Source organism: Haliotis cracherodii, unplaced genomic scaffold, assembly GCF_022045235.1.
Source record: "Haliotis cracherodii isolate W230 unplaced genomic scaffold, xgHalCrac1.p SCAF_8, whole genome shotgun sequence".
NCBI classification, from domain to species: domain Eukaryota; kingdom Metazoa; phylum Mollusca; class Gastropoda; order Lepetellida; family Haliotidae; genus Haliotis; species Haliotis cracherodii.
Window position 1 is genome coordinate 46,376,914 of NW_027266341.1, and position 26,029 is coordinate 46,402,942.

The window sequence follows — 26,029 nt, forward strand, 5'->3', positions numbered from 1 at the left end:
TAACGTTTTTGTTATTTATCTGAGCACGAACATTTCCATGCCCTAGACTCTAAAATGAACATCCAATGCCTCAAAATATTCCCAGGTCCTGAGAGAGATAACTTTCATATCATATCCTTCAGATATTCAAACACCTAGTGGTTTGAAAAGGTAAAACGCGGCGGCGCTCAAGTTTTGACAATATTTCAAGTTTCACCACTGGATTCCTTCTGTTCAATAAACAGTTTCGTGGTTGTGTGAGGAGGCAGTATGTATTTGTTTACTGCCATATGCAAGAGGATATGAATGCACTAACATGTTCTTGTTATCATTCAGTGAACGTCAGCAGAAAAGAGGTGTGATGTCTGTACAATGCCTTATAATGTTCTGGCTCTGTACATGTGCCGTGTGGGAGCTTAGCATAGGGTTGGTAGAAGATGGGTAAGTACACACTTCTTTTTTATCCCTAAAACCATTTATTTTTGGCATATGTTGTACCTGCATCTGAACCACCATTTCAAATGATATATGATTATTAGATATATACTGATGTTTTTTTTAATTTGCAATGTACTTCTTATATTCAGTCATTATTGTATTCTGATGAGCAAAGGCATCTTATTTAGCCATATGTTAGTTATTATAGTATACAAGATAGGAGAATACACTGCATGGTGGCGGATCGAGTGAAGCCGTGTCGAAAATGCTCGCTTAGAAAATAGAGATACATGGCCTAGTACCAGTACCAACTATAGATATACTGATCATCTCCTGAAGACTCGGCTGAGTGTATTTGCAACTGATTAGTGAAGGAAAAGTGAATTTCACTTGTTATCGATGATTGATAGTATCAACAACAACAGCACGACTATCATACTGTTCAGCATACTGTACAAAGAGTTACACATATTAAAACTGCTCTGAATAAATCTTCACACAAGATACATAATTTTAAGTCAGCAGGAGAAGAAAACACTTACACTATAGACATACTGGTGCCTACACGCGATGACTGTTATGAGGAAATAGACTTTTTATCTGGTGGACTCCATGAAGTAAGTGATCAGAACTGCTTGACTTACAAAGCTGTAGCATGGAAAGTAATCTGCTTTTCACTGGTTTGTGTGAATCAGAGGATGGGAATTCGGATTTAAAAGTGAAACAGCTTATTTAGAGCAATCTAGAGATAGAGAATGATGTACATTGTGAAAAAATGAGATAAAGAAAGAAGAGAAGTGACTAGCCCGAAGTTAGACCTCTTCTAGTTATGTTTTCATCAAAGAAAGACAGAGATGTAGTGAAAAGCCAATGATATAAACTGAACGGCTCTCCTGTGGGTATACATTTTCATATGAAATTCATCAACAGAGAAAATAGCTTTGGGCACAGATTTTACAAGCTAAAAGCAAGGGACATGAAACAGCATTTATCAGGGCTACACGGCGATGGAAAGAGAATCTATCTAGACTCCTCACCTGGTAGAGACCAGCCGGGACTTTCCCGTCTCCACTAGTAGATCTAGAGATCCTCCCTCAACTCTCACTCCTACCCATAGCAGACTACAGAAAAAGGCCAGGCACAACCCTTACAACATCCGTACTACTGAAGATATACCAGATGAATTTGATTTACCAGCTGCAGCCTCGTCATCACGTGGTCTAGACTGTAGAAGATATTCATCAGATACTGGAAAAATATACAACCATGGTGATAAATTAATAGATTTGTGTAGAAATAATGATCGTTTTGTTAAGTAGTATAGGTAATGGGGGTTCTGCCGCAACGCCACTGGAGCCAGATTTATATACCTATACCACCACTACAGGGGGAATTATTTATGCAAAAATGCTGATGCTATTCAACGATCGTCATAAGTCGTATTAAAACAAACATCAATATTAATTAATAATGAATGAATAGCCCATGCGGATATTGGAAAGGTATAGGAGCAATAAAAAAATTAGCCACTGTGGCAAATATATTTACCGGCACCGCGTTATATACCGAGGAAGAAGTTTGATATTTTTACAACGAATGAAGTTCATCAGGCTGACCTCTTGTTTCTTCCCCATGATAAGGTAAGACGCAAAACGTATAAATACGCTTTAACCGTAGTGGATGTGGCTAGTCGATACAAAGGGCCTGAGCCATTAACCTCGAAAGATTCAACAGAAGTAGCTAATGCACTAAGCCACATATATAAACGCGGACCACTAAAATGACCTAAGTTATTTCAAGTAGATCCTGGTTGCGAGTTTATGGGATCAGGAACTAAACTGTTAACAAATCACGATGTCAAAATCAGCCGTGGTGAAAAAGAGGCCCACCGTAGTCAAGCTATCGTCGAAAGATTTATGCGGACATTAGCGGAACGTTTGTTTGGCTATCAGTATGGGATCGAAATGAAATCGGAACGATTGAGATCAACCGAATGGGTGACACGATTATCAGCTGTTATATCAGCGCTGAATAATGAAGTAACGAGATTAATCGGGAAGAAACCATCCGATGCAATTAAAAAGAAATCTGTGACTTCCGAATCTTCAGCACCGTGGAGAGGCAAAGAACAAAAATTTCAGGATAGAGTAAGCGTAAGATATTTGTACCAGCCCGGTGATCTCGAAGGAGACCAACGTCATGCAACCGATCCGATTTGGTCTCTTAAGACATATAACATTAGTCGATTGGTTATGAAAGAAGGAGAGCCTATTCTTTATTATCTTAAAGATGGACCCGGCAGGGAATTTGTACGAGAAGAGTTGCTCATAGTTCCCAACGATACAGTATTACCGCCATAACCATAAGCATAGGTAGTTACACCATCCTTATCAATCCACCTCTTTGTATCTAAGGGGGATAATGATGTCTTGTTCATTCTTAATCCATATATCCTGTGATTGTAACTTCTGAAAGAGTTCATCTCGTGTTTGAATGATCTACCATTGAATAATGCTTCTTTATACTGTTCGTGTTTGATACGCTTTTTCCTCACATACTTCTTAACACCCTTAGCTTTTCTTATCTCTCAATTATCGGACTTCTTTATAGAATACATCTTAGGTCTTGATCCGACATACTCCGCTATAGGGGTACCCGCACATTCATCCTTCATCTTACTTAACACATTTTTATTTACTACACTGTGCAGTGGATTATCTTTTGAGTTATCCCTGGTGTCGTACATATCTATTTTTTCTGCCATATCTTTATACACATCCTCGGTTTGTATTTCCATCAACAAAGAATCTGTGTCGGTATATAACACCTCGCATCTATCGCCGTATTGCTTCTTAGGTTCGTTGTTATAAAAGTCATACATTGAGTGTTTTGATAAGTCAAGAATACTCATACCAACGTACACCGGTCTGTTGAATTCTATATTACTTTTCTGCATATGCAACGCGGCTAAGTCGTTATCAAATATCTTGCTTATGTTAAAAGCCGGACTGGCTATAAGTCCTGAGTCTTTCTTCCTCATTAGATCTGACCAATTTAACATCAACACGCTTCCTTAGATTCTCCATAGTTTTACCAAATACCGAGTTATTCATGAGCATATATAGCTTCTTTTCGAAATCGCTGGTAGCTATCTTTCTTAAATCTGTGTTCAGCCTTATATAGAGCTCCATCCAAGGGCTTTGATCAAACTTTAGAACTCTGTGTATTTTCTTTAGTTTCATACCTGATGATTGATATAACTGGAGATTTCTGTTGTGAACCATATATTTTGTTTTATCCATTAAATTTGGTATGAGTTTTTCTACGTTACCTAACCTAGTATTACCCTTCAAGGAGTGTTGATATTCCGACATCTCATCTTTATTCACCATTAATCCTTCGGGAGCTAGCGGATAACTGTTATGATCTTTATGTAACTTTAAGTCAACTCCTAGTATGTACCCATTTATCGGAATCTGAGGGGATATCACTCACTTCAATATCATCAACCCACTCAAAACCACCCGTGGGTAAAGGTTGACTCATAGCCCATCCGTACAAATTATTGGCGTCGATATATAATATATGCGTATCGGGTTTACTCAGATCATATCCTTCCACTAATATATTATTAGCCTTAGAATACCTTTTAGCCGCCATCGATATTCCACCTCTTAATCCTTTCTCAATAAACAAGTGCATATCGTAATCGGTGAGTAATTTTAGTTCTACACTGGTCTTCTTCAACAATGTGTCCTACGATAGTCCGGGACTGGAATAGTACCATGCCGGGTCCAAGCCGTATTGTTTTAAACATGTATTTCTAAATATCTCGAATACATCGGCAAGTAACAGAACATCTGTTTTTAAGTACAGATCATGATAATCGGCTAAATTCTTACAACCTAATTTATCCCACACCGTCAGAGAGTGTTCATAATTGGCATCTTTTTTTTTAGATTCTGTTAAGTTACTATAGAATTATTCAAGAGGTGGTAATTTAGTTTCGTCGAATCTAGACCAATCATCCATATATTCGTAATCATATACACCTTTTCTCAACAACAAATGACTAGTTAACCGATCGGTATATTGATTTGTTATTGCAAAGTCATCGGGATTGTTAGCATTAGCTAAATTGTCCAGGGAAGATAACAGAAACTGTACAGAGTCTATGAATCTAAGCCCATTACTTTGCTAGATTCTGGCTTTCCCATCCTGGTCCATATAATGTATAGTTTTAGTCATCGAGAACGATATGTATTTTTCCATATTATTAGGAATGCATGTTAAGCCGCCGTTGGTCTTTGAGATAGCTTGCATGATGAGATGTGAATCATATCCTCTAAGGTTATGAAACACAACCGGGATGGGTATTGTTTGAGAATTCATTTTTAGTTTCAAGTTACACTCGTTATGAGCGTCTCCCCGATAATTACCCGTGACGTGGCAATGATCTCTTACGGAATCCCAATTCAGGGGTTTATTACAAACATGACAACTCGTTGACTTCTTATAGGCCCTCCAATCATACATTGGTTTCTTACGCTATAAATTTTCCCTGATTATTCTCTCTTCATTATGTAGATATTCTAGGAACTTTCCCACTGCATCGGGACCTCTGTAAATCACGGGCGGGTTTGTTTTCCCATCATACCTTACAACTATATATCCAAACCCACAAGGAATATGTTCTTGAGTTTTGTACGTAAAACTATCTTGATTATCGTGATTGCTTCTGTTGGTATTTTCAATAGGTTTGATAAGTGCTTCGAAGTCAGCGTAAATTACGTAAGGTACTGGCATTTGATTACAATAATGTTCAAATTTTAATATATTCTTTCCCTCTTTAGGCATATCGATCCTGATAGCATTCTGTCCAACACCGTCTTCTTTATGCGCTTCTAATAGATCTCATCTGCAGTACCCATGCAGGCATCTTTCGCAGAAATATTTCTTTTCCTTATGGGTTGTTTGATCGTACAATAGCCTGCTTAAACTCTCTATCCACGTAAAATGATATTTTCCATCTTTTTCGATCAGAAATGAATTGATTCTGGGAATATGTTCTGGAGTATAGCTTGTCTATAAACATTTATAGCTAAATTATTTTGCTTTTCCGCCTTATCAATTTGTGAGATTGGTGTAGGTTCGTCTATGCCATCAAAGTTGAGTCCATCGTTTTGAGGATAGCTAGAAGATCTATTTGCAATTTCAGAATCTACGGGGAGCAATGCAGATCTTATCATCATTCTGAAACAGTCATTGGATTTATATTTTACATTAATTATGGCTTTTTTCTTTTTATAATACGGGGGTAAATCTATATAAGATCCACCTTTGAAAGGCATATAATTTGCGATATCTAAATATAAACTATCGATTTTATCCACACCCCAACCCGAACCTCTATTAGTCCAGCGTTCTAATTGATGTATATAATTATGTGCTTATAGTATCGGATTCATGATCAGTTATAACTTCTTGATTTCTCCGGAAATAAGGTTTGGTATATTCAGTGATATTGTCTGTGCGACTTTTACTCAATAACATTTTAATCGTCAGCTGGTATTTTATACTATGTAAATCATCTAATTCCTTGTTAATTTTACTCGATATGATAGGCTTAACATCAATAACATTTGGAATTAATATCCATCTTCCAATGCCGCTGTTGGTACAAATTTTAACTTAACATCATCGGATTTATTATTTTTATCAAAGGGGTTGAAGATTATCTAGTAAAGCAATCAATTCAGCTTTTCTCATTCGAGAATAACCTCTCAGCCCACTGTTTTTTTGCTTGAGCTTTGAGTTCTCTAACAGTCTGGGGTTTGTTGTATTCCAAAAGGAGTAAATCAGTCAATTCAGCTTTTCTCATTCGAGAATATCCATGTAGACCATGTTGTTTTGCCAAAGCCTTCAACTCTCTCACAAAAAACATTGTGGTTTAATGGTATATGCAAAATGGGTCAAATCTCTAAATGGTTGTTTTTCATATATCTAAATACGTATTCTCCCCAACCTATTCCTCTCATTGATGTAATCTCTCTTCCTAGCGTAAATAATCTGGTTCCTGACCCTATCAGCACTGTGTTTTTTACATAAACAATAACGACCTTTGACCCCTATCCCGCACACAGAACATGTATAGTTAATGTTTCCCTGTCTGAGTGGATACCACAGTAAATACCCACAGAACGTCAGTTGCATTGAATTTCTTTTCCCATGAGTGTAAATCTGCACAGATTCATGGTTATACATCTATCATATCATTTGTCCAAATGCAAATCACATTTCCACTGGTGAGTCATAGCTGTCCTTGCTATTTATAGATTAGTTGATATGTAAAAGATCATAGCTTATGTGTAGCTAAAAATAGACAATAGTCAGCCTGACATAACTTAACAGCCAGTCAGGGCTATTTATAGATTAGCAGTCAGGGTGACATAGTATGTTTACAGGTCATGGTTTATGCGTAGTTATTGTATAACCTAAAATAGCCACACCAGTCAATCCCAAAGCTATAAATGCTATCTCTCTGCTTTTTTGTTCCTCGGATGGTGTATAAAAACTGACTTATTGTTGGTCTCTGTATTGGGTCAAGTTTTTTTCCATAAACGAGGATGTATTCGTGCATGGCAGATTCAACATCCTTAAACGTTTCAATTGAATGTCCTTGCTTACACTGTTCTTCATTAATAAAATATAATCCTAATATCCATTGTGACTGGGCTGCTTTGAGTTGTTCTAATGCTTTATTATGTCGTTTACGCTCCTCTTCAACTTCTTAAGCGTTTGATTCCCTAAGAGTAGAAAATAAATAATTACTCCCCGAAAAAGCTGGAGCATTAACAATAGCCCCAACGACCATCATCGCAATTGTTGCCATGTTCAATAATATAATATTCAAATGTTTAATTACTTCATTATGTCTTCTGGGATAAGCCCTTGTTTGATGAGCATATCTTTTGTAGCCATAGCCAATCCAATATCAAGAATTACCATACCGATATCATAACCATTAAAATCTAGCTTGGGTGGTGTGGCTTTAGTAATCATTTTAGCTATATGGGCATAACCAATGGCCAAGCCGCTGACCACTGCTGAATGATACGTTGCGTTTACCAACATTTTACCGTCTGTAACTGGAGTAGTCATGCTTCTTATAGCATTATATGAGGGCTAACCTCTAATTGAACTTGTTGTGTAATTGTGGGTGACGTTTTCTCTTCTCGGGTCTTATAAAACAACCATACCACCGCTATAGCAACAACACCTAATGCCCAAGTTTTAATCGGACGACTATGTTCAATATTTGAATTATGCATTAGTTTCCCCTTTCTCGCTAACGCACCCTTCCTACCAGCAGCGATTTTTCTGGCGTTCCTAGTAACTCTGGCTTGACTTCATCTCATTCGAGCTTGGTATAAATAACATCCTCTTCGCGTAGACATTCCTCAAATGAATCTCGGTCTTTGCAATGAAACAGGCCTACCCATTCTGTCTGCTCTCTAAGATCTTTCAGGACAGAGTTGTATTTTTGAGTAAGTACCCAAACGCTGTCCTGAGTATGTTGAATGGAGAATGCTAAATATGAAAGCGTATCTTTCTTTTTGGTTAGCTCTTAACTCGCACTGCAATCATCTATTATGAAAAGGGTTGATTCTCCTTTGTATTTTTGGTGACATACTCGTAAACAGTCTTGTAAACGATCGCCCGGATCAACTTTATACATCCCGGGATAATTCATTACCCAATCTCTCGATAGGTATGTTTTATTAAAGCTTATAGTTAAAACAACCCGATAATGACTTTCTAAAATATCTAGAATAAAATCTGTTTTTCCACAACCCATTTGCCCGCAGATGATAGCACAGTGCGGTTCTTTAAGTAAAAGATTATCAATAGATTGCTTGCATGAATCGTCCATTCTGTATATTAAGTTGCGCATCCATAATTACGTACAAATATATGTTTAATAATACCAGCCAATTCCTGGAGCTTCGTTATCTGTATAGTGACACCCTCGCTAGCATTTTCTATTCTCCTCCCACTGCCATGTAGTTGGTCATCGTCCGTGGTTCGCATGTCAAGCCATAGCGCATAATTCGTGGTGAGGTATTCACCCACCGATACATCCCCGAGAGACAGATCTTTCACGACCGCGTTAACTTTTGGGCTTCGTTTTATTGAAGGGACTTTTTTAAGTCCGTATTGCGAAGACATTGTTATATTGAAATTATGTAACCTTATGTTTAATATAAAAATGGATGATATTAATCTAGATAACATAACTGATACTAGTACAATCGAAGAGGGTACTGATGAAACCAGCTTTGGTGGCATGAATCTTAGCGATGAACTTTTACAATCAACCGTTAATGATTATGACGATACCTTTAAAGATGTTAGCCCAATTGGTCGTGACTATTCAACGTTTGAATTAGATGGTAAAGGAACATTGCGAGTGTGTGGCGCTCCAGATATTGATCTTATGAATTCTCGTACTCGTAAGCCCCTAGCCTTGTCTAAGATAGCTGCTAAACATGGTATCAGCACTGTTCATGATGAATTAGGTTTTGTGGACTACTCCCGAGAAAAAATTTCCGTGAAGACTACTAAGGTTCTTTGGACTGTGCGTGCTGAACTTGGTAACATAGATAATTTGGAAGAAAGCTCGAAGCTGGCCTCGGATGGGCTCGGAGAAATCTTGGATACCTACTACGATAATTCCATGGCCAGTGTACCATCCATAGAGTTCAGTATTAGGGAATTACGAGGTCTTGACCAGGCAATGCAAACAATGCGGGGAGAACTCATCAATAATATAGCCAAGCTATCCGAACTCAACAAGCATATAGCTTATGAGAAAACAAAACTTGAACAGGCGGGTGATGAATTCAGAAGACGACGCGTCGCAGAAAGATTGCGTAACTTAGAAGACGAAAGATCGGCCCGCCTCGAAGCTGCTTCCAGTAATTGAAAGGCACTTCATTCACAAATCAGTCGAATTCGAGAAACTATTGATCCAGTCCTCAACGATGATACTACACTGGCCGATAAAATTAAAACATTGTTCAGAGAACAGGGGATAACCATTGCCAGTATTTTAACCGCATTGGGTTTTAGTATATTGACTTTGACTCTCGCATTAACCGGTGGTACAGGAGGTGGTACACCACCCAGTGATAAAAAGGGTGTAAAAGAGTGGATAAAAAGTATTTAAAAGCATTAGGTTCAGCACTGGGAAAGCCCTCTGGGAAAGTCGCGTCTGCACTTTCCGGCATAATAGGGAGTATTGTTTCCTGGCTCTTGAATTTATTAGCTAAAACCACCACTTGGCTTAGTCAAAACTTGTGGGCACTGTTCGTAGCAATTGCATATATTGTTCATATCAAATTTTGTTTCGTCACGATATGGCTGAAATATTGCCGATGTGACGTTAAACTTGAACTCACTCACTCACTCACTCACTCACACGTAGCAATTGCAGGGCTGTTGTATGTATCCGCTAAAGACAATTTAACCAAATCATGAGTAAACCAGCTGCTACCCCACCTAGTATAAGTGCTGTTTTTTCATCAATATGTTGTTGATTTTTAGCTGCAATATGTGGTGGCACTTGTGGTTGTGCGTCAGTAGATGGTTGTGAAACATGTGGTGACTGTGGCTTGACTTTTCCAGTTTCGCCTGTGTTTGTTTGCGTTATTAATTCGGTATTTATATCTGAATTTATACCTGTTTTTTGTTGATCGGTAGCAATAACAATGTTATTATCATAACTGATCACTTGACCGATCTTAAGTTCCATATTACTCGGAGACATGTATAGTCCCGCGCATAAACATAGTCTACTTTGGATTGAGCGTACTGTAATACATCTTGATACCGTTTTATAGAAGATGGTATGTCAACTGGTGAATTAATACCATCCTCTACGTTTGCAACAAACTGTTTTTGTGCATCGAGTGCTGTCCCAGAACCAATAATGGACGTTCGTGTTTGCGATTGTGCACCAAGAATTGCCCATACATAAGTTCTTATTGATTCATTAACTCTTATAACTCCTGGGTTAGTAAATTTATTTTCTGTTTTATCATTTAGAAATTCATTCCAAGCATTTCCAGGTGGTTGCTCAACCTTTTGGACGGTGACATCTTCCCGAGGCAAGGGAGTTAACTGACTTTAAAAGTCCAGTTTCAACCCTTGCCGAACTAGGCTGGAATTCTGGGCTCGATCATAGAGCCACCAGTGGCTATTACGTGTTATGTCCTTTCTATGCCTCTCCTATTGACCAATCAGATTCAACCACTCGTATCACTTGCATTTGCTTCAAACAAAACGGTGGCGCCCAGTCAAGACGATCTGATCGATAATCAAGATCTATATTGTGATAAAACGAGTCTTTCATCACGAAGTGCATCAAATCACGTGAGCACCTTGATTAAAAACATGAAAAGATTTAGAAAATATCTGTTGACAACGAGTTAGCGATGCACATGCTTTGCAAATCCTGCAGTCGACCGAAATCTGCATGACAGTTTACGAACCGGATTTCGATTTCGGTGCGCGATTTTGATTGGACTATGTATAGACTCGTTAGCCCAGCCAAAATGTAACTCCATAATACCAGCCTAGTTCAGCAAGGGTGGAAACTGGACTTTTATAGTCAGTTAACCCACCTGCCTCGGGAGGATGGGACGGTGAAAGCAACACCACCCTTAAAGTTCATATGATCGTCTCTCCACTCCTTACTCGAGAGAGCAAAGCTCGGAAGAAGCCGACCACTTTTCAGTAAATCATCACTTGCTTCTTTAACAGAGTGTGCACCTGCGTACAGAATACCTAGACCATAGTTAACTCTACTCAGACGCCAAGCTTTACTCGTAGAAACATTAAATTCCTGACAAATACATTCAAATGCCCACCTATTGTATGGATTATTTGATGCATTCCATGCTCGATCCTGCCGTAATGGGGCACTAATTTCTTTAAGTATACGTCTAATCTGAAAGTACACGTGAAATGATAAAACAGACTTATTTAGTTCAAATCCTGGGGCATAAAGAGATACACCACATCCTGTTGTTGCACACCATATGGCAAAGTTTAACTGATTCTGCCAAAATTGCATCGGATTGTGAAACCAATCAAGCACCATTTTATCGCTAGTTGCCGTGACCTGGTAGATATCAGGGAATTTAACAAAAATAATAGTACCAGAGGCACTTACTAAAATCGACTGATTAGTAATGTAAGTTGATTTCATATTTAAGTTATGATATAGTATCTTTGTATATTTATTATGTATGTAACACTCCCAGGAATAACAAATGATCAGTCTATTCAACTGCTTCATACTATCGATAACTCGGATGGTCAACTTGAAGTCGCCCTCTGCGATGTAACGTATTACGCACGGTGGATCAATATAGGTGATGTAAGAAGAAATAATGAGATATTTATAACTGAAAACAGTGCTATTGACAAATACCTTATTATACCTGATGGGTATTACAGCGTATGCTCACTCAATGATGAATTTTTTAAGCCTTTGGGAGCTAGTCTCACACAAAATGAGTCGGATGGAATGCTGAGTTTAAGCGCTGGAGAAAAGGAAATACTTTTGGGATGGGGCTTAGCATATACACTTTGATTACTAACGATGACAATACAACCCAACACAACATTGGAGGATTTAAATTGCCTGATTTAGTTCCCTATAAAGAGTTGTGCATCCATCTTGATCAGATCAGTACGACAAATAATATTCAACTCGAAAGTCCTTCTACTCTGCTTAGAGCTATTCCAGTCAAAGATGAAAAATACAATAGCAGTAGAACGGAATCTTTCTCATCATTACAATATAAAAAATTAAAGCCGGGTATTATTTCAAATCTCCAAATTTCTGCATTAGATGTAAAACATCAACCTGTACAAATAGGATACTTGAGTGTAACACTCCATATTATAAATAATGGTTGATTCATCAGGCCCTGGAACACTCAGACAATGTAATACAATTGTGCTTTCCGATCTCGGAGACACAGAAGGATTCCGTAACCCCGGTACCAGTGGTAAGTTATACGCTTTACACTTACAAGATAATGTATACAAGCGGAAAGAAGAAACATTCACAGGTAATCTAGGAGATTTAAGTGATTTCGACGTTAGTAGACTCAATAAAAACACTTCGTACAATCTTACTTGCAACGATGATAATAAATGGACTATGATCGAAGCAAAAATCGAGTGGCTACTGAATATCGTCATTACCCCACCGTATGTGATGACAGGTAAGGCACATAATTTAATTAAGATAATAAATAATGGGGTCGTACTCGGGGCTTATATCCCATCAAAACGAAAAAGTGTGTTAGTCTCTCCCCTGACAGAAAACCCAGGTCATATGTTATGTAGTCGTCCAGCAGTAAAAAATGTTAGTTTTAATTTGGTAACTGAATTCAATGATATTAAAGATAACTTGAGTGCAATACCCGATTTTTCTACTCTTATTATTGAAGTCATGTTTCGAAATATTACCAGGTCTATCAATTAAATGGCCAAAGAAACGTTGCAGTATTATTTATATGGGAGTATCACCCATTGCAACCTTTGAGGGGGTCCAAATTATTAAAAGTGACAGCATTTCTCTTACTAAGATATTCATGCCGTATAATATACATTTAATAAGGTTGATGTATACTCTCAAAACATTGAAGCAAGACCAATTAAAGACTATTATATGATATAATAATATACACTATGGGTTTATATCCAGCGCTCGATGACAAGATGGATACTGTTGATGAATTTCGATTACATCAAATAAGCTAGGAATCAAATAGAGAAGGAGAGGGAGTTGAAACTTGGATTGTATAAAAAGTATCGCAGGAGATTCGATCAAATTCTCGTAAGACCAGTGGTATTAGCGAAGATGAGAAAAAAAAGTTCATAGAACAGGGGAGACAACAAGAGCGTCAATTATTCCGTGCCAAAACCAAAGAACTAGCTGGAGATTAAAAATAGATTGCTTACTATCATTAGATCACATTTAGATGAATGCTTACATAAGTAAATAATAATGGAGAATTACAAACCAACAAAGGAAGAACTCGAAAAAGCTATCGAAGCATTTATGCTCAGGGACAAAATTATCAAATGGAGAGAATTACCACATGGTATATATTATATCAGTGATGTCAAACCAACCAAATACAGTCATTAATTGTTTCTTTCCAATTACCAAGAAGAGTATATAGTCTGGTATCCTAGTAAAATGAACGAAGAACTTAGTAAAAATGTTCAGTATCACTTTGTTAAAAATAATGGTATACGTATGAATAAAAATAATAGAGAATATTTTCATTACAATTTAGTTTAATCTTCTGACGATCGTTGAATCGCAACATCATTTTTGCATAAAAGAATCCCCCTGTAGTGGTGGTATAGGTATATAAATCTGGCCCCAGTGGAGTTGCGGCAGAACCCCCATTACCTATACTACTTGTTATAAATGGTCGCTTTGGTGATAATAAATATATTGACTAGGCTTTGAGCTCAATGAAAGTACTCAAAACAGTAATACATTTTAGTACATGTATACTAGATGTTCATCCTGTACTCTCAAATGCCCATTGTGTTCTGAAATTTACTGTCAACAGCTGTGATACAAGCATTATCAACTGTCAATCAGGATCTGAAATTGACACCAGTACGAACTACACGTGCTCTCACCGCCGCTGGGACATGTACAAACATCAGTTTCACAGTGCTATTGACTCTCATCAAAATGTAATAGACGATATTGTGTCTGACTTCGAGACTTCAATCGGAGACCATCATACACTTACAAATATCCTTGATGATATTTATAATGTATTTATTGAAAGTGTTGAGGCAGTAACACTACAATGAAATATGAACATGTTACTCAACGCCCCAAACCCTTGTTTGGTCGTGATTGTAAGATCCGCCGTGGAAAATATCAGCAGGCTATTACTATTTTCCAGAGGAATGAAACAACAGAAAATCCTTGCAAGTAAAACCTGTGAAAAAAACTTTGATAAAAAGTCATGATTTTAACTGAAAGAACAAATTATCTAAATTACGGATTGATGATATTGTTTAGAAAAAGATACAAAAGATTTGGACCTTCCGTCACCTGAAAAACTATTTTCACACTTCAAATCCTTAAATAATGACACGGTTATTGAAGAACCTGATGATCTCTCTGATCAGCTAGATATAGACACTGACGATTGTAATGATATTTTAAACAGTGTAATTACACGTGAAGAAATATTGGTAGCTGTTTGTAATCTAAAAAACAGTAAGGCTTGCGGTCCTGATCTGATAAATAATGAAAAAATCAAAACCGCCAGAGACACTGTCTTACCTTTATATGTAAAGTTATTTAACACAACTTTAGATGATGGTATATACTAAGAGCAGTGGCTTAATGACATTATACGACAAGGGTAAAGGGGATAAACACAATCCAGAAAATATTAGACCAATAAGTTTGAATAGCTGTTTTGAAAAGTTATGTTCCAGCATTCTTAGTAACACAATTGGAAGTGAGTCAAACATATCCAGAAACCAATGTAACCACTTGACAGGAAAAAAGCACAGATGCAAAATTATCTCGCCTAATGATAGCAATCATTAGCTAACGCCGACAAATCAAATGCAATCAAAATGCCAAGCAACAGTTCATCGAATGTTTACTGCCATAAACAATCACTGCATCCAACAAAATCCTTCACATTTAGAACTATTTTTATCAAAGCTGATAAGATCATTCGTTGCATAGATTTTTTAAAATCATATTTTAATATTGTATTAAATCTTCACGGTATTATACTTACCCAGTGTTCAGAATGCAACATAATTATTCATATTATGCGATTGCAATTCTAAGTCCTTTGTAAGATATCTGCGGTTTTCAGTTGATGACTGGGGAATAGGGTTTATTAGCTCTCTGCTCCAACTATCATTGTTTAACAAATACTACTCCCACTTTTTACCATTTTCTCAAAAACTTGTTCTTGATCATATTAACCACATTAATCTCCCAACACTTTTGAAACAGGTTTTACATGAAACCGCCTGGTGTTCTTACGTTCTTTGTTATACTGCTTCCAAATTCCTTCACATAACGTTACTAAAACAACTAACTCTGTAGTTATTATCACTTGTGGGCATTTGTCACTGTTGACATTAGTAGACCTTACATATCTTTGACTTCATGCTTCGCAATACGCATTCAATAAACACACCTATCTAACCACAGAGCCCTTGAAAGAGAACTTCTCAGCTGCATATCACTCAATCATTTATTACACTCTACGTGTCACTAAAGATGACATTTAGACATGTAGGCATGTAGACTCTGTATATCTAAGACAAATGATATTCGTAACATAATCTCAATCATGTATTTTACTCTACGTGTCACTAAAGATGACATTCAGACATGTAGACATTTAGACATGTAGGCATGTAGACTCTGTATCACACAAGATGTCATGAACATCTACATGTAGACATTAAGACATGTACCAAGTTGCATTTATCTACAGTAAACCCTTCTCGAATATGTCGGTAAACAAAACAAATTCAGGCTACGACCTTGATGGTGACCTTTACCCATGACAAGTCAAAGTGCGCCATAATAATTTACCATGGAAATAAAGGAGATGTATATGATATGATATCCCTGAGATGCCCAAGCTCGCATGGTTTTGTATTGCGGCACCGGTCTAAAACTTTAGAAGGAAAACATAAAGCATTATTTATAAATTAACCAACTCTACCTTACATAAATCCTTCCCTTGTCGAAACTGTTGTTTTCGAGGTAATCTAAACGGTTAGTAAACTCAAGTTATACCGATAATTGCATTGTTAACATAAACATTAATTTATGACGTGTTATGATGGTCCATGCTTGAAGATTACAATTTCTTGAACTAAGTGAACGTGTTCTGAAAACAAGAACTTATATAATATCCTGCCATAAAAAAACACTAACAAAGAATACATCGTTGAGAACATAAATACCATCTGTCACCTGACCGCTTGATTCACTGGGTCAACGTCGCATAGGGGGAATCTACTTCTATTTATCTTGGAGAGCCAGACACAGGTCACGTGGTGGTTATCATGGTTGTACATGTCTGCCAAGAACAACTCATACGTGTTCTATGACGGAAGCGATTTCAAAGACATCTGTTCTTTGCAGGTGGTCCAGAAAAAATTAAATGTTTTTTCATGCCGTTAAGTTCGTTTTTTATGCAGATGTTGTATACGTGAACTCGAATTGCACATGGACAGTACGAACGTTGTTCTTAGACAAATCGAACTATTTACTTGATTGCTCACGTATTAGTGGGAAATTCACAACAAAGATAGTGAATGTATGTTTCAGGCGAGGGTTTATAGATAACATCAAGTCTCACTTTCCTTTCAGTAAAAATGTAGAAACGATGACAACTTACAGATCAACGCGTTACACAGTGAGGTGTGGTTTTCTTTTTAACTGGAGTCGGTGCACAAGATACAGGTAAACAACTTCATTGCTAAGATCTATTATTATTATTATTATTATTATACAGTGTTTTCTGAATATCTAAATGACTAAGCCTTATCTTCCAAATCTGACTGGTTCTCCTTGTTTAATGTTTGAAAGTTCTTCGTGGCATAAAATATTAATCACAGCACACCTCTATGACACACGGAAATCTTCAAACAGATTTGTAGTTACTAAACCAGATTCTAAACAATTACTACAGTCCGTTTGACTCCAAATGAGAACGATGAATTGCAAAAAAACTCGAAATCCAGAAAAGTGTATGAAACATCAATACGGTACTTGACCATGAATACCCTGTACCCAACAAAATCTGAATTTTGTTTATTTTAAGACCCATGACGGATGAAGTTCTTTAAGAAACTATCATGTAATTTTGTATAGAAATGTGTACACATTTACACATACATCTAAATATACACGTTTTTACATCCAGAGGAAGATCAGACAAGAGTTTTAAGTGCCGGGCTGGGTACAGATCAACAGATGGCATAGGTTGTCCCCATGGTGAGTGAATCATACTACTTGGACCAAGCTGCGCGAAATAAATGTAACTACAATCTCTTCTGATGAATTGTCTAGGCTAGGGAACAGTGTTTGGACTTGTCGCGTGTATTTTGAACACAATGCCGATGTTTGTGCTAGGTGCTAGCACATGATTGTGCTAGGTCTCACAAATGGAATATAGGCAAGTAACATGAATTCACTTCTTCTGATCCTCGCTAACCACATATTACTAAACATCCTATCTCATATTTCTGATGAACATACATCAACATATTCAACAAAAAATTTACAATTAACCTCCAATTGCATATTGCAGCTATATGTGACAATCGGATCGACCCCGATGCTTGCGACATCATCTACAGGGCATCGCACATTGTCAACAGAAACGGCAGGACACAGTACAGGAGTGGAGGGACCTGTATTTCCCCTCGGATCTGTGGCAACTGTAATGATGGCTTTTTCCCAAGTAATGAACGATGCAGAAGTAAGTATGTACAGGTTTACCCTATCCATTCATAAAGGATCTTCCGATCAGTTTAACTATCTGGCATATTTGAAGAACCGTTTAAGAATTACATTTCCTAAAATGCAAAGTCATAGCATGTCCCCTTACCATTGTCTAAACAGCACCACACATGTGATGAATATGCTATTCTTGTCTCCAGTGTGCACGAAAATCAATAACTGCCCACTTGAGACGTGCACCAGCAGCAGCAACCAGGTGTGTAGTCGTTGTGAGGGGGTCGTGTCGGAGCAGGCAGGACACAGGGCATATGTGGCTTCTTCGGACAACAAAAAATGCATACGTAAGTTGCAGTCGACGAATAACGAGTAAACAATACGTACACTGTTATAAGAAACCAGTTTTTAGAAACAGAAACAAATTTTAGGGATTTACTGTTTAATTTTAGGATCTATTTGTTGATATAATGAAACATGTCCAAAATCTGTTGATCTGCACAGCGCGAATTCTCATGAATCGATCATTTAAAATCAAACTGAATAACCTGTATATACTTTTATCTATGTGGTATTGTATCCTGTAATTATAATGTGCAGTGCCTGTCATCCTACCCAATTAATGTAAGTGACTCACTAAAAATGGTTTTATGCCGCTGGATATCAGGCAAATGTGGCTTCCTGTGACCCGAAATCTTGATTCAGGGAGTATATGCTATGCCGTGGCTTCAATGCATCACAGGAAGCACATTTACGAGGCTGTTTGTGAAACATGCTAAAGTCAGTCATAAATCCTACATGTTTATGTACAGAGGCGTGTTCCTGGCGGAGTGACAGCACCTGGTGTTATCCCGGGACCTGCAGGAACGAGTACGCCAGCAACTGTGCCTGCTCCAGTGGATTCACAGCGAAACACTGCCAGACAAGTAAGACCTTGCTGACACTCCATGGGAAGATTTATGTGCTTCATATGATTTCATATCGTTTCGCTAGTGGCCTTGTAAATACTAAAGAAATTGGAGGTTGGTAGCAATATAGCTTATTACATTAGTGTCCTTATAGATGAGGGAAGATGTTCCCATATTTGCACATGTATATTTACAGTAACAACAAAGCCCATGATCAACTTTAACATTCTAAGACTGACCGCTAGCAACGGAGACGCGACAGAGGCACCTCCCAACATCAACAGTGGTCCATCTCAGTCCACCAGCTGGTCCAACATCAACTCTCCATCCAGCATGTACTACAAGTTTACAGCCGCGTACAGAACTGTTCCTCCTGCCAGCCATGGTTTCATTGAAGACTTTAGAGTGGGCATCGTCAGTGCTTCAGCTACATTCAAACTAAAGAGAGGTTTGTCGGAGATCACAAAACATAGGATCATTTCTCTCCAGTATTCATTACAGAGTGAAAACATCTGTTCATTCGTAGATTAACTACTACTTGTCCAACAATAGAGACGATGCAATGGAAAATATGTAACCGCTTATGAATTTTAACAGTAATGAAAATCAGGATAGCAATCTGTAAGAAACATATTGCTTATTGGACGTCTTTCTCGATGAATACAGTGACGTAACTGACCACTATTTCAGCTGCCCCCTCACTTCGTCCACCTCTCGCCGTCCTCCCACTTTCCCCTCCCCGATATATTTTTGGGGTTTATCTCCTGCTCTGGGAAGTCCCAACGCACACATTTCTGAATTGTATTATTGTCTCCTTCTCTGACTCATCTGTTGTTGTACCTAGGCGGAGGTGTTGTTTCCACTAAAGTAGTAACCTGTGGAGGAGTCAGCAGAAGCAGCCCGGACACAGACCTGTACACCTGTGAAGGAACCTCACCAGGGGCGTCTGTACTTCCTCTACCCTTCCAACACAGAGACGTGTGAGTAGGGGGAGAGGAATTCATTCGGAAATCGGTTTTGTACATAATCTGTGTCACAAGGTTTTTACATGAAATGTTGATAGAATGACGTTGGCTTTATATTCCGAACAGATGGCTAATCAAATGAAAAATTCGTGAAACGACTTTCTTATAATATAAATTTCTGAATATCATCAATAATGATAACTGAAACCTGGTGTTTACAGAAATGTTTACTGCCTGTAGACTTTCAACACAGAGCCCTGCGAGTTGGGGAGATGCAACAAAACGTTTGTACATTACGGGAAACTGTTTAGAGTTTGATGCCAACCACTGTGTTGGAAAACGAACATACTTCTGTGTGGTGTCAGGCAACATACAAACCTTTGCCTTACCAGTAGAGGAGGATATGCTTACCCTTTGGGCGAACACCTGGTGTCCTCACTGATTTTACGTCCAACCGAATCTGTTTCATCCGATAATCGAGACTGGTTATTCTATGGTGTTGACGTTTTATGTTTAAGATTAAATCATATGTTTATAGAATGACGTAATAATACTCAAACTGCACGGTTGATAAAATTAAAAATCGGTGAAAAAATAACATTCTAATGGTTTCGTTTTTTCGAATGTTTTGGAAGCCCTGATGCATTGCACTTGTTCTGTCTTCCATGACAACAATATTACTAAAAGTACGGTTGCCTTAACGTGTGTGTTTGTAGATGGTATATCTGCAGCTTTTAATATAGTGAAAGTTAAGAATATAAAATGTGTGCATAAATAACAGCTAAATGTTTTGTCATTGAATCACAAGAAAATGTTCACCATGCTACATAAGTAATGCACAAGGGGCTTTCTCGAAGGGACTTCCCCTGAAGGAGTACTTTGAAATTTATCAGTTTGAGTTTGTAAAACATTATATATCCAAATAGACACATGCTGTGAAGGTGTAGGTGCTTTTAAGTGGCTACAGCTGTTAGCATTATCAATTGCTGAAGTAAATGCCGTATATGCTTAAATGGGTTACAATGCTCACACTATTTGTTCATTGAATATTTGAGATATTGAGTATTTCATCATTATTGTTTACACATTATCCACACCATGTTCACTTATTACCAATATCATTAACATAAGCATCATAATGTATATCTTCTATGTTGAGGGTTCAGCTATGAAGAGACCCCAGTTACTTATCCTTGTTTCAGGAGTCGACACTAAATGGGTGCTTTGTCCAGGTTCTGCGATTTGGCTGGTCGCATGTCATCGATTATACCAATGTCGTGGCATCTTTGCTCACTGGTTTGTCTGATTGAGACTCGATGTTTACTGGCGGCCGTGATAGTACTTGTCTATTGCAGATGGAGGTGATTACAACATTCATCCGTATAATTACCTCAATCCGTTTTATTATAATAACTGGTATTTTGTATTTCAGTATCGATTTCTCTTACGCAACAAGTAATGGCGGGTATGTTAATGTCCGGAACAAGGAGACTAAGACCCTGGCAACCCACTACTACATCGGTGCTACACAGACCCACACCTTTAGTATGACCATTGACCTCTTGGACCCCTATCACTGTACTGGTTCTACTGCCTGTGTTGGCAGCATGTTGACTGCTCCCAATGTTATAAAGACTGTAAGTACATGTGTATAAGGGACAAGGTTTCCTCAGCATGTAGATGTGTTTACATCTTACAAAAGTGTAATTCCGCCAATTGTTTCAGCCAACTGTGAACCTCCGCTGGAGTGGCTGGGTAGATGATGATGCGGGTGTTGACCACTTCGTGAGGGAGGTGTATGAACTCCACGCTGTTGGGGATGAACTCAGAGATAAACGTCAGGTTGACACTACCACTTTGACCAGCTCATCGGTGAGGGATGTATCTTTTATGATGCATTTATTTAAAGCAGCAAAAGATTGGCGGAATCAACATAAATCCCTATAATAATAGCAATACAAATGCAAAGAAGATTCACAAGATAAGTTGTCGTTGTGGTATGGTGCTTACATGTGATGTGATAAATACATTTATGAGTAAGTATTTTGTTTTCGAAGCACAGTGTAGACTGAATGAAACCTATATTTCAGACATCCGACAACTACACACTAACGACGGCGGGCGTGTACTCAGTTGTCCTGTCTGCCTATGACAAGGCAGGTAATCACAGAAGTGCCAGACGGATCCTGATATATGATGGTACGTCGACTGTCACAACTCAGGCCAATAGAAACCTCCGTGTGACAACAGCATCTTCAGCAACGTCAGAGTGGCAAACGACATCATCAGCAGTGACAGTAGACTGGACCAACAGATACATCAACACAGTACATCACAACAACAAGTGGCTCCATGGGGTGGCTTCCAGTGGTGGTGTCGGCTCGGACTATGATGACAACGAGGGTGACAGAAGTGTGGCTGCCATCAACAATGTTCAGGGTAAGTTCATATTACAAGCAAGAACAGATGGGTTCTATTGAAATGTTTCCAACACAGCTATGGTACCCTATATTTGTCCCTAGAGGTTTATCATACGCATTATTTCATTATTATACTGACAGCCATGAATTCATGCTGATTCTGCCAGTTTATATTTAATGGTAAAATAAATCACATTTTTAACAGGTGTAACACGGTTCTTGTCGTCATACAAAGTTGACCATAAAGGAGGATGGTCCATCACCAGTCCCCCAGTTAATAACGAGTTCGTCAGTCAAGGTCTGAGTCAGTCACAAACTATAACACCCTCACTTGCCGATGGTGACACTGTGCGCTTCTGGATTCGAGCCTATGACATCAAGTCGGACTTGAAAGAAGAGAATGTGACAGTCCATATCGACACATCACCTCCAGTCATAGAGAACCTGTGGCTCACCAGAGGAGACGGACTCAACATCAGCGTTCACAGAGTGGAGGAATTCACCGAAATGACGCATGTTTCTTTTCTTATTATTACAGCATTCGCTATTTAATATCATCTTATTTTTTACATATAAAAGTCCCCTCCCACATCAATCTGGCATGTCATAGTATCTATAAATTAATATTCAACATGGTAAACATGCTTCCAACTCACTCGTGCACAAACAATCATGAAGTGTTTTCATGGTAATTACAGAATGGAGTGGGTCGCATACGATGAGCACAGCGGCCTGGAGGCGGTGTCATGGCGGATTGTAGATAAATACCGGGGTCGAGACATCGTGCATGGAGTGCAGCACATCACGGCGCAAGGGGAAACAAGCGTAAGGCAATTTTTGACTACCTAGATGTGTCGCCCGAGGACTGCATATAGTTGTTAACTCATATTTAACATTGCAGGCTAACTTGAATTTTGAAACATACACATCTATACGTTTCAAAATGATAATTACAAACGTATTATTAATATCTTTATTTTATCAATCAGTCAGTTTCTGACTGCAAGAACACCTACGCTAGTGCCGCCAGGGGAGCTAACTGTTACTGCACGCCAGCCAAAGGCTGCTACCATCGTCACTTCCAAGTAAAACCCACCATAGTAGACAGAAGTCTCACACATGGAGGAATATTTAGTGACAAGAACAAGGGCTCTCATGGCTCCGACTACCACCTTGAAGTCACTGTGTCAAACCACGCTAAACTTACAACAAAGATGGAGTTTAAAGTAAGTGGAAGGTTTGGATGACTCATACGTATCAGTTATGTATATTACATTCATTCATAGATGGATACTACTTTGCTGAAACCAAACTGGAGGTGGCATTGCCACGAAACTGAGTTTCATACTATGAGTGAGTGAGTGAGTGGGGTTTAACGCCGCTTTTAACAGTATTCCAGTTATATCACGGCGTGTCAGCTTAATGTGGGAGGAAAGCCCGAAGTGATGCAGGTCTCAGTCGTCTACGATTTCGGTGAAACCCACGAGCACGGGTATGGTGCTGAAAAACCCAGAAACATAATCGGGGCGAACCGGGATTCGAACCCACAATCAAAGGTTTCTGGCGTGCCCAAGGGACGCAACTCTGCACAGCGAATTGCGGCGCCTTAGACGACTGGGCCACCCGTTCCCCCTTCATACTATGAGCATAAACCATTCATTTTGAAACGCTTTGTATGTTCATTTCCGATTTTAATCTTTTATTCAAGTAATTTGCACACAAAATGTGTTGAGCTTTTGACTGCATCTTTGTGAAAGAATAAGTTCGCAACGACCAATCAAGGTGGGGAAAACTAGTACAAAGTAAATGATCGACTCAAACCGAGACTGACAATCAACAGCATTCTGCCGTTATCTGTGGACGTATTTCACTATAGACCAATCTTCATATATCACATTTAATTGATAAATTCAGCAATGATGACTGATATCTAAACGTAATAGGTTAGGAGACAAAATTTTGGAAACCTCGCCCATTTACCTATCAGAAGGAAATCGTCCGGTCATTGACTTGATTTCGTTGGTGAGACGTTCGTACAGTTTGTCCCTTCCTCAAAAACGGTTCAAACTCTGATGAACTAACATAAAGACAAAGTCAGTTATTACGAGGGGCGTTCAATCACTTTTATTTTTCAATATAATCTCCATTTATCTCAATACACTTATTTGATTTGTCCTTCAAGCGTTTACTACCACTTTTATAGAAATCCGCAATGTTGCCCTCCAACCACGCCTCTGTGGCAGCCTTTATGTCCTCGTCGTCCTGGAAGCGTCTTCTACGTACGGCAGATTACATTTGCCGGAACAGGAAATAGTCACTATGGGCTAAGTCTAAGTCTGGGCTGTAAGGTGGGTGATTTAACTGTACAGCCCAGACTTACAGCCCGTCATGATATGGCTGAAATACTGCCGATGTGACGTTTGATATTAACTCACTCACTCACTCACAGTGAATAGGAAAGTGGCATTCCAACTATGTGTTCCCGACTGTTTTCGTGCTGGCAAATTTGTTGATATGATTTATGGACATGACACTGTTTTCAAAAAGATTAATACAATTCGGCATACATATAGCTGTTCTATAGTATATTTTGAACGTATGTGATTTGCCCTTAGACCATGCACATAAGTTCTCTCTAAATGCATTCTTGGCTATGTAAACAATATTCCTTTGCAAATCATGATAAGCTGATGAAACAGAACTTTAACGATATATTTAGATCACACTAAACGTGAGCCCCCCTCATTCTGGCATTGTCCACGATGGTCAGTCTGGGCACCCGGAAATGGACTACCAGGACAGCCTACAGCTCCATGCCCACTGGGACGGATTCTTTGACAACGAGAGCGCAATCGCCTTTTATCAGTACACCTTCGGTCCCAGATGTTTACAGGGAGACGCGTTTGACCTAAATAAAACCAAAAACGTCAGTACTTTATTGTTTGATTGTAACAATGGTAGCTGTATAGATAACGTTGATTTCTCAGTAATTTCGGAAAATCTGTTTTCAGTATACATATCCTCCATTACAGTGCATTTTATAATCTTAACATACAGTTTTGCATTCACGTGTCAGCTATGAGGACACAGAGCAGGAATTACTATGATGTTATTCTTCTAACGGCAGATGGAATCAACACACTCGACCGAAGTCACATGGACAGCACCTTCTTGTGGAAAGTTTTATGTAACTGTTGTTGCTTATAATGGAGCTCAGCAGAGAAGCGATGCCGTTTGTTCTGATGGAGTTGAGACGTGTAAAGGTACATCAGACCTGGTATCTCTGTGGCCGATTTCCTATTTTTTGTTGTAAAAACGTTCATTTCATTTTTCAACTGGTACAAATTTACACCAGATTTACAAAATATAGATACTTTGTCCTCAAATGTGTGTAAACGTGTGTAAAGTAGCTGTCAATGTAGATATTTCTTGTTTGGAACTGTGAATCGTTTTTGAAAAGAGACTTGAATGACCTAAACTTTATATGTAAGGTCAAAGGTGAAATGGTTTCAATCAGACGTGAACCTTACAAAGCTATTATTCATAATATTGGTTGAGCTTTCATGGAAAATGTCGGCTTTCTTGAATCTATATATTGGTGGCAGACGTAAGCGTATCTCTGTGTTGCTCCCTATAAAGGATTGTGATATGACCTTGTAACAATACAGGGCTACGGACTGTCCCGTAGTGTTTTCCTAATATATACATTCCCGAGGCGAAACATACCGCACTAACATCCATGCCATAATGCACGTT

The 26,029-nt window shown here is 38.5% G+C and overlaps 1 protein-coding gene across 1 annotated transcript in view; it reads left to right on the forward strand.

The window, feature by feature from the left end:
* The first annotated feature begins 321 nt into the window (after positions 1–321).
* The window catches only part of LOC139449671 (uncharacterized), a 28,471-nt gene continuing 2,763 nt past the window's right edge, over positions 322–26,029 (forward strand). Inside the window, exons 1-16 of the mRNA XM_071231157.1 lie at positions 322–420; positions 16,892–16,984; positions 17,448–17,518; positions 17,835–18,005; positions 18,187–18,327; positions 18,793–18,906; positions 19,085–19,336; positions 19,733–19,868; positions 21,286–21,490; positions 21,579–21,725; positions 21,944–22,292; positions 22,479–22,785; positions 22,972–23,098; positions 23,263–23,499; positions 24,993–25,199; positions 25,401–25,536. Coding sequence (XP_071087258.1) covers positions 341–420; positions 16,892–16,984; positions 17,448–17,518; positions 17,835–18,005; positions 18,187–18,327; positions 18,793–18,906; positions 19,085–19,336; positions 19,733–19,868; positions 21,286–21,490; positions 21,579–21,725; positions 21,944–22,292; positions 22,479–22,785; positions 22,972–23,098; positions 23,263–23,499; positions 24,993–25,199; positions 25,401–25,536 — 2,773 coding nt within the window. The 5' untranslated portion in view covers positions 322–340. The remainder of the gene's footprint in view (positions 421–16,891; positions 16,985–17,447; positions 17,519–17,834; positions 18,006–18,186; positions 18,328–18,792; positions 18,907–19,084; positions 19,337–19,732; positions 19,869–21,285; positions 21,491–21,578; positions 21,726–21,943; positions 22,293–22,478; positions 22,786–22,971; positions 23,099–23,262; positions 23,500–24,992; positions 25,200–25,400; positions 25,537–26,029) is intronic.